Source organism: Saccostrea echinata, unplaced genomic scaffold, assembly GCF_033153115.1.
Source record: "Saccostrea echinata isolate AGI-Se365-2 ecotype Australia unplaced genomic scaffold, CSIRO_AGI_Sech_v1 ptg000002l, whole genome shotgun sequence".
Classification (NCBI taxonomy): domain Eukaryota; kingdom Metazoa; phylum Mollusca; class Bivalvia; order Ostreida; family Ostreidae; genus Saccostrea; species Saccostrea echinata.
The window spans coordinates 9818432-9832500 of record NW_026889751.1 but is presented as its reverse complement, the minus strand read 5'-3'; the positions used below and the strand labels follow the sequence as shown (position 1 = coordinate 9832500).

General features: G+C 33.4%; 2 protein-coding genes and 1 long non-coding RNA gene across 3 annotated transcripts in view; 2 read left to right on the top strand and 1 right to left on the bottom strand.

Annotated features, from left to right (window-relative positions):
- LOC133172148 (large ribosomal subunit protein uL4m-like) overlaps positions 1-994 on the top strand; it is a 7437-nt gene extending 6443 nt beyond the window's left edge. The window contains exon 9 of the mRNA XM_061306987.1: positions 811-994. Coding sequence (XP_061162971.1) covers positions 811-959 — 149 coding nt within the window. The 3' untranslated portion in view covers positions 960-994. The remainder of the gene's footprint in view (positions 1-810) is intronic.
- Positions 995-4866: 3872 nt separating this feature from the next.
- On the bottom strand, positions 4867-11209 carry LOC133200165 (centriolar and ciliogenesis-associated protein HYSL1-like). Its single transcript, XM_061335934.1, has 10 exons — positions 11137-11209; positions 8635-8750; positions 8422-8517; positions 8102-8151; positions 7150-7331; positions 6818-6873; positions 6624-6703; positions 6387-6429; positions 5502-5683; positions 4867-5248 (listed from the first exon to the last, which is right to left on the bottom strand). Exons 2-10 carry the CDS (start codon positions 8735-8737, stop codon positions 5114-5116), a joined length of 927 nt encoding a protein of 308 aa, XP_061191918.1. The 5' UTR covers positions 8738-8750; positions 11137-11209; the 3' UTR covers positions 4867-5113.
- Positions 11210-11384: 175 nt separating this feature from the next.
- Positions 11385-13524, top strand: LOC133200161 (uncharacterized). The gene is made up of 3 exons (XR_009722893.1): positions 11385-11431; positions 11636-11837; positions 13268-13524. It is a non-coding gene; the product is annotated as an uncharacterized LOC133200161 (long non-coding RNA).
- The last annotated feature ends 545 nt before the right edge of the window (positions 13525-14069 follow it).

Sequence of the window (14069 nt, the reverse complement as noted above, 5' to 3'; positions counted from 1 at the left end):
CAATAGGGAATCCAAGTTTTACATTGAAATATGTAGAAAAAATCTTTAAAAATCTTCTTCTCAAGAACCACTGGGCCAGAAAAGCTGAAACTTATGTGGAAGCATCCTGGGGTAGTGTAGATTCTAAATTGTAAAAACCATGACCCCCAGGGGTAGGGCGGGGCCACAATAGGGAATCCAAGTTTTACATTGAAAAATGTAGAAAATATCTTTAAAAATCTTCTTCTCAAGAACCACTGGGCCAGAAAAGCTGAAACTTATGTGGAAGCATCCTTGGGTAGTGTAGATTCTAAATTGTTCAAATCATGACCCCTGGGGTAGGGCGGGGCCACAATAGGGAATCCAAGTTTTACATTGAAATATGTAGAAAAAATCTTTAAAAATCTTCTTCTCAAGAACCACTGGGCCAGAATAGCTGAAACTTATGTGGAAGCATCCTGGGGTAGTGTAGATTCTAAATTGTAAAAACCATGACCCCCAGGGGTAGGGCGGGGCCACAATAGGGAATCCAAGTTTTACATTGAAATATGTAGAAAATATCTTTAAAAATCTTGTTCTCAAGAACCACTGGGCCAGAAAAGCTGAAACTTATGTGGAAGCATCCTGGGGTAGTGTAGATTCTAAATTGTTCAAATCATGACCCCTGGGGTAGGGCGGGGCCACAATAGGTATTACAAGGGGGAAATCGGGTGAAAAACAGCAAGGCCAAAGTTACTCAGGTGAGCGTTGTGGCCCATGGGCCTCTTGTTTTAGATGTTCACGAGTGCAAATTTGGTCAATATAATAAGACCTGTCTTTCCTCTTTTTCAGGATTAAATGTGCGTGATATGTTGAAACATGAAACCTTAGTACTGACACTTGCTGCTGTGGAAAAGATTGAGCAGAAATTACTTTTTCATTCACACAGAAACAGACGAGATACCAAGTTTACTATGGATAAAAGATATGACCAGTACTAAAGTGAAGATTGCAAATAAAATGTGTTTATTATTGACTGCTTTCATTGTTTCGTTTGATTAAAGATAAGCTATAGAAGGGTTCACAAGTGGTTCAATTGTTACCGGGGTATGTTACTTTTTGTAAAGTTCTGAGTTGAAACATAGTAACAAGGGGAAAGCTGTCAATATGACAGCAAACCAGGCTTTCTTTTGTGTAAACAGTTATGGTATTTCTCACATATCCCGGTAAATTATGAAAACTTTCTGTTCTGGAAACTGTAGGAGGTGACATCCTAACAATATCAATGTACCCTATGAACATATTTTGCATAAAAATGAATAAAATCGAGAACTGGTATTTTCCCCATAAATGATGAAGAATCAAAATTTAAGTGCAAGTCTCTGTAAGAATCAGGCAAAGTATGTTTGAAAGTGAATCATGAGGGTTCTCAGAATTTGATGATTTTCCACAAATAGATTTCTCTTGTGCTATGAACCATGTATGCAAAGTGAAAAAAGTTTTGGGTCATGGTTACTATGGAAACATGACAAAAAGAAATTTCCCTAGCAACCAGTCAATTTTCCATGTGAATGGACAAAAAAATCACTAATCTTTAGGGCTTAAAATTGATTGAGAATATTTAAGAAGTTCTTCTTATTTCATTCTTATCGTAAAGATAAACATTTGAAGTGTTTTCACAATGCATTACATTGAAAAAATTTTTTGAGATATATCTGTACTAGACATGGGTAGATAGGCATGTTTTGTGTTTTTTGCTGATTCAGCATTTTTGTTGATTTTGTTACTTTTCACTTTGCATACATGATTCATAGCACAAGAGAAATCTATGTGTGGAAAATCATTGAATTCTGAGAACCCTCGTGATTCACCTTTTGCCTGATTCTTACAGAGACATGTACTTAAAAAGTAACATGCACTTCTCTGATATATGCACAATTGATCTGCCATATAAAAACTTACTTTGTAGGAGGAATAATCCTGACAAATGATGTACCCTATGCATTATTTGGCATAAAAATGACTAAGCTCAACAGCTGGTATTTTGCTCATGATCAAAAATCAAAATCCAAGTACTATGTACATCCATGATATATGTACAATTGATCTGCAAAACAAAAATGTTCTCATCCTAAAAACTGTAGGAGAAGTTATCTGGACAAAACATGTACCCTTTTGGCAATTTCAGTAACTGGATATTTCCTACTTTAAAGCAGGTTAAAAATTAAAGGATGACTGCACTTAAGGAAATGCGGAATTTGCGACAAAATAAACTTTCAAAACAAGCATTTTTCTTTTCATTGCAAGAATGGTCAACATCCAATCTACAACTTTATGTAATTACGTTTAATAAAAGTGTGTATTTACGAAGTTCGAAGCTGTTTTCAAAGGCAGGGGTCATCACAATTTCTTGAATCTCCGTTCGATAATGAGGACGCCCACTTATTTACTGACTTTATACATAGTCAGCGCACGTTTGTCTATTTTTCTACGTTTAACAGTAGTTGTATATTTGCATAAATAATAATGTGTCAAAAGGAGATTAATAGACAAACATGCGCTCATGGTTAAAAAGAGAAAAAACTGCTTCTTCTTACATTCGCTCTCTGTGTTGTAACCAAGGATTGTGACATGTTGAATATTATAATTCACCACGTGATTTCTTACCTCAGGTAACTTTGTGAATACTAAATTCCGTCACGTGACTTGTAAGGAAGCATGTGATGTGCTAACTAGGACATTGTGTTCGAACACGTTAAGTCATCTGGCATTGATATAAATTTGCTTTAATAACATTGATGTGCTCATATTGTTAATTTCGTTTTGAAACCTTTGTCAGAAGTGTATTTGTGCTATACAGAATGGAGAGGGAGATTGGAAAGAGTGATCACGTTCGCTTTTCAAAACATGTCATTGTTATTTATGTAGTCTAATTTTAGAGCCATTCTTACAATATTAGCTCCACCTCTCATGCATATCTAATGTTCAATCAAGGGCAGGTAAGTGTAAATTCACTATATTTGGAAAGCAGTAAGGACAAAGAACATTGAATCATTTTATTGTATCACAGTCTAAAATCATTTTAAGATTTAAATGTGGTTCCAAATTGACAGTATTCTTTCATAAACATACAAAAGTGAGATAAGGTTTAGATATAAAAGCAACAGAAGCAACCGAAAAGGACCCAAAAACAGGCGTTAAGTGCAGTCATCCTTTACAGATTTGTTCAAATGACATGAAGAGGAAATAATGCTTGTAATAATAAATATTTTTCATAGTACATGTAATTTGATTTCATTGTAATATGAAATTTATTAATGAAAATAAACTAAAAAGTTTTGAAATATGAAAAATGTTGTCACTCTGTATACAACCTGTAACTTTGTAAATTTTATCCTTCATTGTTGTGCCTCATATTTTATAAAAGAGTTAATCTTAAATAGTTTGTATCAACAAGTAAATGAGTGAGGAAATTTCATCGACAGCACCAAGTACATTGTACTATATTTCATATTTTGAAGTAAAATATTCTTATCCAGTTCAATTTATTTTATTGAAGTAAATCTATGAAATATATAATATTGTACATGATTATGACTGTGTAAAGGGGAATAACTCTTGACTTTAAACAGATTTTTTTCAACATATATTTTTACATACTTTTGTACTATACTTGTAAATGTGATATTGTATGAGTACTTGTTACGATATTGTTGTTATGTTTTACAGCCAAAAGATACTGGTTACATAATCAACTGACCTCTACATCCATGTTGGTGTTATCCACAAATATTATGAGCTATTGACATTATGGTATTTTTCTCATAAATTTTCAAACATCAAAATTTAAGTACTATGCACATTGATGATATATATACAATTGATCTGAAAAAATAAAAATGTTTCTATCTTGAAAACTGGCGGAGGAGTTATCCCAACAAATGATGTACCCTATGCAATATTTTGCATAAAAAATGACAAGTTCAATAGTTGGTAATTTTCTCATAAATAATCAATCTCCAAGTCCTATGCATATTTATGATACATGTATAATTGATCTGCAAAATAAAAAAGTTCCTATCTTGAAAACTGTAGGAGGTCTGGACAAAACATGTACCCTTTTGGCAGTCTCCCACCCACCATTTCAATAACCAGATTTTCCTATGGAAAACCCAGTTAAAAATGCATATTTCTAAATTCTGGTCAGATCAGATAATGCATAGGATTATGCAACTATTTGGATCTCCTTATTATACAATGCTTCAATAAATTTAAGTAAGATATGCTATATGGCTGAAGTTGCTTTGTTGACTTCTTTGAGGAGTAAAGAACTTTGATGTCAAAAAAATTATGTCATAATGTGCATTAATATTGGATTTAACATGTTAGAGATTTGTAATAAGAAATGGAGTTTAAACCTTTTCTGTAATAACGTTTTAATTTCTTGCATTTTAATTAGCTCATTCATACAGAAATGCCCTTATAACATACTAGGTCAACCTGAACTAAACACCTGTAGGAATGTATATTTCCTTTCAAGTTTCAGGGAAGCAATCCATATTATTTGAACACTGAGCAAATGGTTTGTTGTACAGATTAATTTCCAAAGGTAATAAGTCAATTACCAAACTTAAATCTTCACTAAACCAGTACATGTGTATGTAATATTTCATATACCTGTTTATTTTTTAGCCTAGTGGTTTTTGAAAAGATAGAGTCAAATAGTAAAGTATGTCCACATTTATTTGTTTCAGGTGTATTTCCTTTCTTTTATCACCTATAGCAAAGAAAATAAGATGCTTGAGCAATCAGCTGTTTTCAAAGGAGTTTATTTACAATATTTATGTATTGATAAATTTATATGAGAATGTACATGATAAAAAGTACCATGCAAATTCAACTTTTAAAAACCCTCACTTTTTTAATATACATCATCTATTTTACAACATACTAGGTTTTAAGAAAATTTTACAACATACTAGGTTTTAAGAAAAGGGTTCTGTAAAAAAAAAAAAGATCTATAAAATTTGAAAACAAAATGTCTCATGGTCATTTAACATGGATGGTACGACAAACCAGGAATGTTTCTGCTAGACTCTATAGACAACAGGAAGGAGACAGTCACAGATCCTTGCAGTAACACTTGAGATCATTGTCAGTATTCATGATAGAAGCCATGGGCTGGCATCTGACCCTGTGCTAAGTCCATACGTATCTGCCACCTGAGAGATTTCCTCTGCTTATCTGTTGGTACCACATACTTGTTTGGAACAAATACCTTTTGAGGTTTCTGAAAATAATATCAATTTAATAGGAATCTAATTATTACAGAGGAGCTTACAATTCATTTAAAATAATATAAAAAGCACACAATTTAAAATTAAGTAAAAAAAAAAAAAACATACATGTTTATAGTAATGTCAATAAATAAAATTCTAAACCCTGACGTGTGTTGTGCTTGCATTACCATGCCAAAATAACCAAATATTTTAATTACTCTATACATATACTGTTTGCTATCAAATTTTACATCGACATCTCACCTTTTCTACAACCTGATCCTGTGCCAGCATTTGTTCCCTGATGTTCCACCGCAGCTGGTTGTGCTTTTTCTCTCCCGGTGCTCGCTGTTGACTCCAGGACTGACGGAACTGTTGGTACCGAGCCACAGGGTCAGACTTGCGTATGTTTCTTGTGTGGGGATGTTCCGATGGCCTCAAAATAACTGCAATGTCATTTCATAGACTTGAACAGTACATCATTTGTTTACAGGAAGACCTTATCATATTCAAACTTGAAAACTAACCATTATCAAATTGGCAACAAGAACCAATTGTTTAACTTACAAATTACTCCCCCCCCCTTTTTTTCCAGTACAAAAAAGGGAGACTAATACTTAATGTACTGAAAATTTTTAATGAAGAAATTGCATTTTGAAAAGCCATTATTTTATAAATCTTCACTGTTGAAACATAAAATAATCTGTGATGTTTGACATAAGACCAGGGACCTATATACTAACGGGATAGGCAACTCTCGCAAGTCTTGCGATACCTCGTAAGTTGCGGGATTTTGTAAGTCAATTTTAATTAAATATATCTCTTTTGCTATCAAATATCTTAGAAGTAATTACGTTTATTTAAAAATCAGTGCGTGCCCCTGATCGGCCGTATTTCCGAGAAATCGCCGATTTTGGTGGTTGTTTACTTAATATCTAAATTATTTAATGATATGTGCTTTAAAATTTACTAAATATCCATTCCGATACACGAAAAGAACAGATTACATTAATCAGAAAACAAGCCTTTTACTGGAAAAAAAAGTAGTTCAAAAAACTTGCAGTGTTGTGTGTGCCGTTTTGGGTAAATAAACATGGCGCTGAAGGAGTTGCCTATCCCGTTAGTATATAGGTCCCTGATAAGACATACCTGATGCAGGTCTTGGGTCATCTGGAGAAAGACGATATGGAGGCTGTAGGCATGAAAGAAAAGAATATGTTATTTGCAATTCAGTAATTCTTTGAGATGAACAATTACATAACGTGCTGCTTTTCCCCCATAATCAAAGCATGTACATCTATGTACAGTGTAAGTTTAACCATTTGACGTTAAAGCTACATTAATGTAATTTAAAACATCTACAGTCAGTATGAAGATTGTGTATACTTCTCCAGCAGGGGCTGTCTGTGGTCTGTCTGTGTCAATCCCCAGAAGTCGGAGTCTCTCATTGATGTCCAGAACACTTCCTATATTCATAAAATGTTTCATGTTGAAATTCATTCTAAAGCCATGTGGATAACTTTTCTCTTGGTAAATTTTTTTTCAGATTTTAATATATGCCTGCAGGTTATTATACTCACCTGTTTCACTCTCTGTGAATGATTCATCTATTACTTTTGATCCATCTGTTCTTTTTCTGCAATAAAGTTTTTAAAAAAATAAGGTTTTAAAAAATAATATTTTTAGATTCTTTTTTGTGTATTTAAGGGAATCATCAAGGACATAATAATTTTACTTGTTAGTTGATACACAAGACAAATGGAATTTTATATTACTTTTGTAAACTGGAAATATATCATGAGTGTGTAACTTCTCTCTTTTCACCACAGTATTAGATCTCAATGGACCCCACTCATCTGATCTAAGCCTACTTGAAATTTTCTGAGCAACCATGCTTATTATGTTTACTGACCTGAGCACTTTCCTTTTCACCATCCTACTCCCCGATTCTGAACCTGACATGTCATCCTTTGTTGTGTCGAGGCGACTGTCGTATAAGGCAAAATCTCCCCGTACCTGATTTGGTTGAGGAGGGAGGGGCTTCCTTATAATGGGATCCCCATAATCGTACCGCCGAGGTCTGTTTTCCTTCTCCTGGCAAGTAAATATCACATCTTACTTAGACATGTCACAGCACGGTTATAATCCATTAGGGTTAAATTCACTTAAATTCCTTTACAGAAGTTGGTAATAAATGTCCCTAATCTGACATACACTATGAGTATTTTTTATCTCTATCATATACAAGTAATATATTTATCAGTTATATCTACATGTATATCAGAAATTACAGCAATCTTCTAAAAATGTTGATTATTTTGATATCCTTTTTTTTAAAGTAAAAGCTTGTTATAAATCAATAAATTTTGTGAGGGAGAATCCAATATTTGCTATATCATCTTCCTTATGAATCAGTTTAATCAGTACTGGATACAGATTAATGTAAATGCCAATTCATCAGTCAGTGTTTATAAAAAACCTGTGTGACTATACTATAGATTCCTTATTTCACGCAAGTACTTAATATCGCAAGGTGTCAAATCGCAAGAACATGAATTTGCATGTGGGCTGCTGCTGAAAATTATTCACACATATTTAAGCAATTTAAATATAAAAGTGAGATTTTTCATTCTGTGAGTAGTGTTTCAGGTGAAATAAAGTGATAACAAATTTCTTGCATATATCAAGGAATCTACAACATCACTTATTGCAGCCAAGTAACCCGAGGGGGGTGAAGGGGGGGGGGGGCATTTATGCAATTTAAATATAAAAGCAAGATTTTTTATTCTGTGAGTAGTACTTCTGGTGAAATAACATGATAATAAATTCCTCGCATATATGAAGGAATCTACAGCATCACTTACTGCAGCCAAGTAACCTGGCAGGGTGTTTTCTGGTTGTCTGTGTGATGGACCTACAAAAGTAAATGAAAACAGTGTGATTCAGGGAATATTATTACCTAGTTTGAAAATTTCCATACATATTCAAATAATCATACAAAGTATAACAAGAGACCCATGAGCCAAAGCACATTTGAGGACCTTGCTCCTACTAATATTCAATCTGTTTCAAAAACATACATTTGTTCCATCTCCCCTCAATAGTCTATTAGCATGTCATGAAACTGAAGAAGGCAATATGAGAGAGTCTATATGAATTTATTTTAAAGTTTGATTCATCATACCTAAGAAAGAGTCGGAGGCATCTGTTTGAATTTGAGAGGATAGAGTTGTGTCCCTTGAAAGTCTGCTTCTCTCATGCTGTATGAGTACTCGTAAATCTGAAATTTAAAAGAAATAATCCATGTTGACCTCACCATCATTATTAGCTATCTGTACATATAAAAGAACTGGATTTATCTAATGATGCAAGAAAGTAGAATGTGTAAAAACCTTACCTTTTTTAAATTCTAGAAGCCTTTCATTAGGAATACTCCTGTATCCTAACTTACATAATTCATCTCTGATCTCATCATCTGTGAACTCAAACTCGTCATCCATCTTTATTTATAATCTGCAGAAGAATCATACCTGCATTAAATTTTAAAATGAGGCACTTACAAAGCATACAATATCAAAACCTAATAGTGTTCTTTGACCAATGCTCTTCTTTCCAAAAATATTTTTAAGGCAATACAATTGAACTTCGTTATCTCGAACACTGATATTTCGAATACCATGGATATGTCGAAGTGATTTGCATGTCCCAACCACTTATTCTTTAAGTATTTTACCCTCGATATCTCGAATCCTCGGATATCTCGAAGTTTTTTTCTCGGTCCCTTCGAGTTCGAAATAACGAGGTTTGACTGTATTTTCTTTCAGGTAAATTGCAAGGATTCCAAATCAAACATCAAGTGTAAGTATACCACAGATGGGGATACAAAAATAACTACCGTATATACTCACCTATAAGTCGGTCCGCCTATAAGTCGGTTGTATTTTTTAAGCTTAAATTAGAGGGAGTGACATGTTAAAATATCAATCTTTTTATAACTCGCGTATAAGTCAGATACAGAGTCTTGGACCAAAGTTTAACTGCCAAAAAACCGACTTATAGGCGAGTATATAAGGTATTTTAATACTGACTTGCACTATGTTCTAACTGCTTTGACATCATGACTTTATTTATAATTTCTGACTTCACTGATATTATTGCTCACTTAATGAAAATAATTATTCATTTGTGTATTTGAAAAGTATGCATATATTTAATATATGTGATAACAGTATACTGGGCAAAAGAAAATTCAACCAAACAAGGAACTCATGATTCTATTCCATACAATTCATACCAATCACTACTGGTGGTTTACTAAGCAGATAGATATTAGTTTAAACATTCTTTGTTGAAAATTGTCCTTTTTTAGGCTACATTATAGTAATTCAGCTATTAAATGACATCATGACCTTCCAAATCTCTTGTGCAGTTTGAGAGGCAGATGAAAGTAATAGTGAGTGCAATGAGCTCTAACGACAACACCTGGGCAAAGGGAAAATTCAGACTTTGCACATTGATCCAAATGAAATTTTTCTCACAGTTACTTCAAGACCCACAATGCAATGCTTGTTGTTCTCGCTGCTAACTTCGTTCTCGAGGTAACAACTAAAAATTCACAAAATTTAATGTGCTTGCATGTGTACTTAAATCTGATTTGCAATAAGTAATAAACTAACTTAAATTTAATGGATATTGCATACAGATAGTAGATTACAGTTCTTCGTTAAAATTTTGCACTTTTCAAACTTTGTTTATGGAAATGCAGCTAACATACGATGTCATGTGGTGTCTTAGTCTAGACTTTCCAAATGTCTTGTGCGGTTTGAAGAGGCAGATCTTAAAATTAAGTGAACAATGCACTCGCCCAAAATCGCACATCAACATATTAACTTATATACAACTGAGCTCGTTCACTTGCCCCAAAGGTCGCACCGTCTACAAATTAATTTGATAATGATACCATGCAAAAAAAAAAAACAAAACAAAACAAAACAAAACAAAAAAACCCCAACTTTTCTAAACATGAACTGACTGTATTGATAATGACGGAACCCAAATTATAGCGAGCGCAGCTTCGCGCCGCTCGCAAAGCAAGCTCAATAGACTAACGTGTAAGAACAGAGTAAATTCGGAATGAAATCTGTACATACGTCAGGCAAATTTTCTGGTGCAACATTCCCAGAATTCCTTCGCTACCAGGGTTCCATGCGAAATTCTTACAAAACATACAAAAGACCAAGGATAATTATTCACTACCAAGAGATATGTTTACTTTTCTTTCTTTGCAGAGAGCTTAAAAGAAACAAAAATAATTACATCTACTCTACAATGTATTTCATTTATTATTGCACAAGATCTTTAGTCTCGTTCAACCAGACGCTCAGCTGTTTCCGTAAATTCCGACGTCATGTGATATGTCACAGTCTAGACTGTGTCTCATGCGGTTTGACGTTTGAAGAGGCGGATCAACGTTACAAGTGTAAGCTGCTATAGCTATTTGATGATACAACTGCGCTCGCCCCAACGGTCACACCGTAAAACATATTATAAATCTTTCACATGTTCATAAACAATAATGATGATCATGATGACTGAACTCTTCTGCTAGTTCTGCACGTGTTATACAGTAATACAGTATATAATCTGAAATGTCAAATGATCTGTATCAGCGTGATTTTAATTTCGAATTATATGCACAAAAATGATTCTGAAAATGGGGCATATAACATATATAAATCCCTGGTTTCACTATGCATTGATGTAGAACAAGTCTAAACACGCACAGATTTTTCAATATTGCATTTAATTTCAATATTTCTGCAAAACAATGAAGTCTAACCGTAAAAATATATGAGAGAAAAATCAATTTTTAAACATAAAAACAATATACTGGCATTACCTTCTTTACAAAAGTGAAAACTGGAAGAAAACTTCATAGACTCTCTCTTGAATTTTCAAATATGCCCTCCATGATGTCAACAAAACTGAAATGGTGTAAGCGGTCTTCCATAAAACATAAAGAACCAAAAGCATAATCCAAAAAGTTGATGATGATATATTTTAGAATACCCTATCATATTTTCGAAGTTAAACTATACTTTAAAGAATACAATGCTGTTTTCAGATTAAAAAAAAAGTTTGTAATTATTGTTTGATGTAAGCGGCTCTTCAACTTCCGGTCCTCAGGGGACTAGGTATATCAAGTGTTTTATAACATTAGTCTTATATGTAACCCTGTACATGTGCACATGGTGCTTTAAACAACTGAAGGATAGTCAGTGTTCTCTATGTTGCCAATATTCTTAAAAGATTTGTGAAATTTTTATTACTTTGATAGTTGTCACTGTGTGACCATTGTGACCTTGCGTTGAAAAGAAATTGAATTTTTTTCCTTTCAGATGAAATTGAACAAAGCTCTACAATTTGCAAAGAAGAATAAGTTAGCTGTTATCTTTCCCACATTAACAGCTGGCTTTATCCTTCACGATTTGAATCGTACAAGGATTTTTAAAGCTAAAGTGGCAGAAAGAGATAGGAGATTACAGGAACAGAAGAAAAAGTAGCATCATGCCTGGTCCTAACTTCAACTTTACACATTTGGTATGTCATTATAAGATTCATTTGAATGATATCTATGCTCAGTTTTGGATATAAATTTTGAATTTTTTCCTTAAATTGTGCATGCTGCATTTTGCTTCAACTGGTTAGTGCAGTCATGAAGTGCATTAGAGTTTTAACACTAACATGTATTAGTTTTAATAATTAGCTTGTACGTAACAAAGCAAATAAGAAGCAGGCCAAAAGACACTAAAATATGATTATTCCGCTAAAATAAGTATGTTTACATTAAGTATGATACCCTATATACATGTAAATTATAAATATACTTAGTTGGAAGAATTAATAATGGCATCGACTAAATTAACTTGTTTACAGAGCTTGTTGTATGAATATAAAGCTGCACCTACCACATTCAGCGCACAAGACCATCAGATGTTTCAATCTAAACAATTAGTCCTTATCAGAAAATATTCAGTGACACCTTGCAAATAATTTTTGACAAGATTGTTAAACACTTTTTCATATTTTCCTTCAATGAACCAGAAGAAAGTGTAAATTGTAAAACCGGGGCCAAATACAACAAATCCAGGCATTCACTCAGGCAGTCTATAATTTTGGAAGCATCCTGAGAAATTTTCAGTTGGTTATTTTTATTTTTTAAATAAGGAAATTACATAACAAGCTGGGTTGGATCTGTAGTATGAAAAGGAGGAGGGAATAAAGTTTTAATTGAAACAATTAATAAATACATAATGAAAATATGTGGCTGGACCTGGATGGAACCCAGGACCCCTGTATCTCTAGTCAAGTGCTGTACTTGGTTATTCACTAATCAGAGCGATTTCAGTCCATATAGCCCAAATTACTGCGGATGCATATCCCACTTGTTTTGCTATGTGCCATAGTTTAAGTTATCTTTGAAAAAGCTGCTTATCTTATTTGAAGGATTCCGTAAAGCAATAGTTTTAAGTTATCCCCTTCACAAGAAGGTGCGATATGAATCTAACCAAGCATCATAGAAAGTCTTCATAATAAAATAAAATGCTCACCTACATGATGTATGCAGATGTATTTTGGTATGAAGACTGGTATCAAATATGAAATGTACACTTCCATTATAAAGGTTTCTCATTACAAAATTCTGAGTACCATTAATATTAAAATTAAAAATTAATTTCAAAATATAACATTCTATAAAACTATACAAAATATCAGGTGATACATATACTGGGTAGTTGTTGGATCTAATATAAAATTAAATTAAAAATATAATGTTCTATACAAAATATCAAGTGTTAACATGTAGTTGTTAGAACTAATATAAAATTAAATACAAAATGTAACATTATGTACAAAATATCAAATTGTATAGATATGTAGTTGTTGGACCTAATACCAAGGTTCATATGAAAGGGTCTTGTATTTTGATGATTGGTAATATATTTATTAGATTTCAATTCATATTTCAGACATCAGCTCAACGAAAAAGAACCCTGATAGCCTTCTATTTAGCTATACCACCCCTCTTCATCGTGAGTAAATATATAGAGAGGCGATTCGTATTTGACAAAATGGACAGTCATTTGAATAAGAGCAAACTCTTTGGTGGACGTACATTGCACCCAGATCCATGGTCTGGGAAAGAATGGTGAAGTGTGATGTGAAGTTACAGCTGTTTGGATGTAAAATAAAGTGTTATTATTAATAAATTCAGTTTTAATCTGGAGTTACATTTTTTCATTGAAATTACAGAGATTATTTATCATACAATGCTTTTAAAACCTAACCTTACTCAATTTTCCTTATGGTATTATTTCAACAAATCAGGTTGTTATGCTTCATTGTCAAGATGCAGGAGCCCCAACTCCAGCATGCTAAAGGTTCACAGTGAGGTGCTTTTGACTTGGCAGCACATATGTAGCGAGCGTAAAGATTTCAACCGAGGCTCTTACTTGTAGGAGTACAGGTGCCCCTATTGAAATCAATGGGTCTGCATGTCAACATTTATGTAATGTTATAAACTGAGTCCCTTTCAACTTACATTATTTTCTGCAAAGATGGAGGATGATTAGAGAAAGGCAGGTCAAAAATGTTTTGGATAACTTGTATATTTTCTATTTGTGGTGTAACAGGAGAGGAGAAAGATGCACTGGACCAGACCATGATTTAATCCCCTACAGTGAAACTTAATTAACTAAACTTTGACCTAATTTCGAAAATCTTTTACCTTGGCCATGAGCTGCCTTACAAGGGCATCAGTGCTCTCACTTA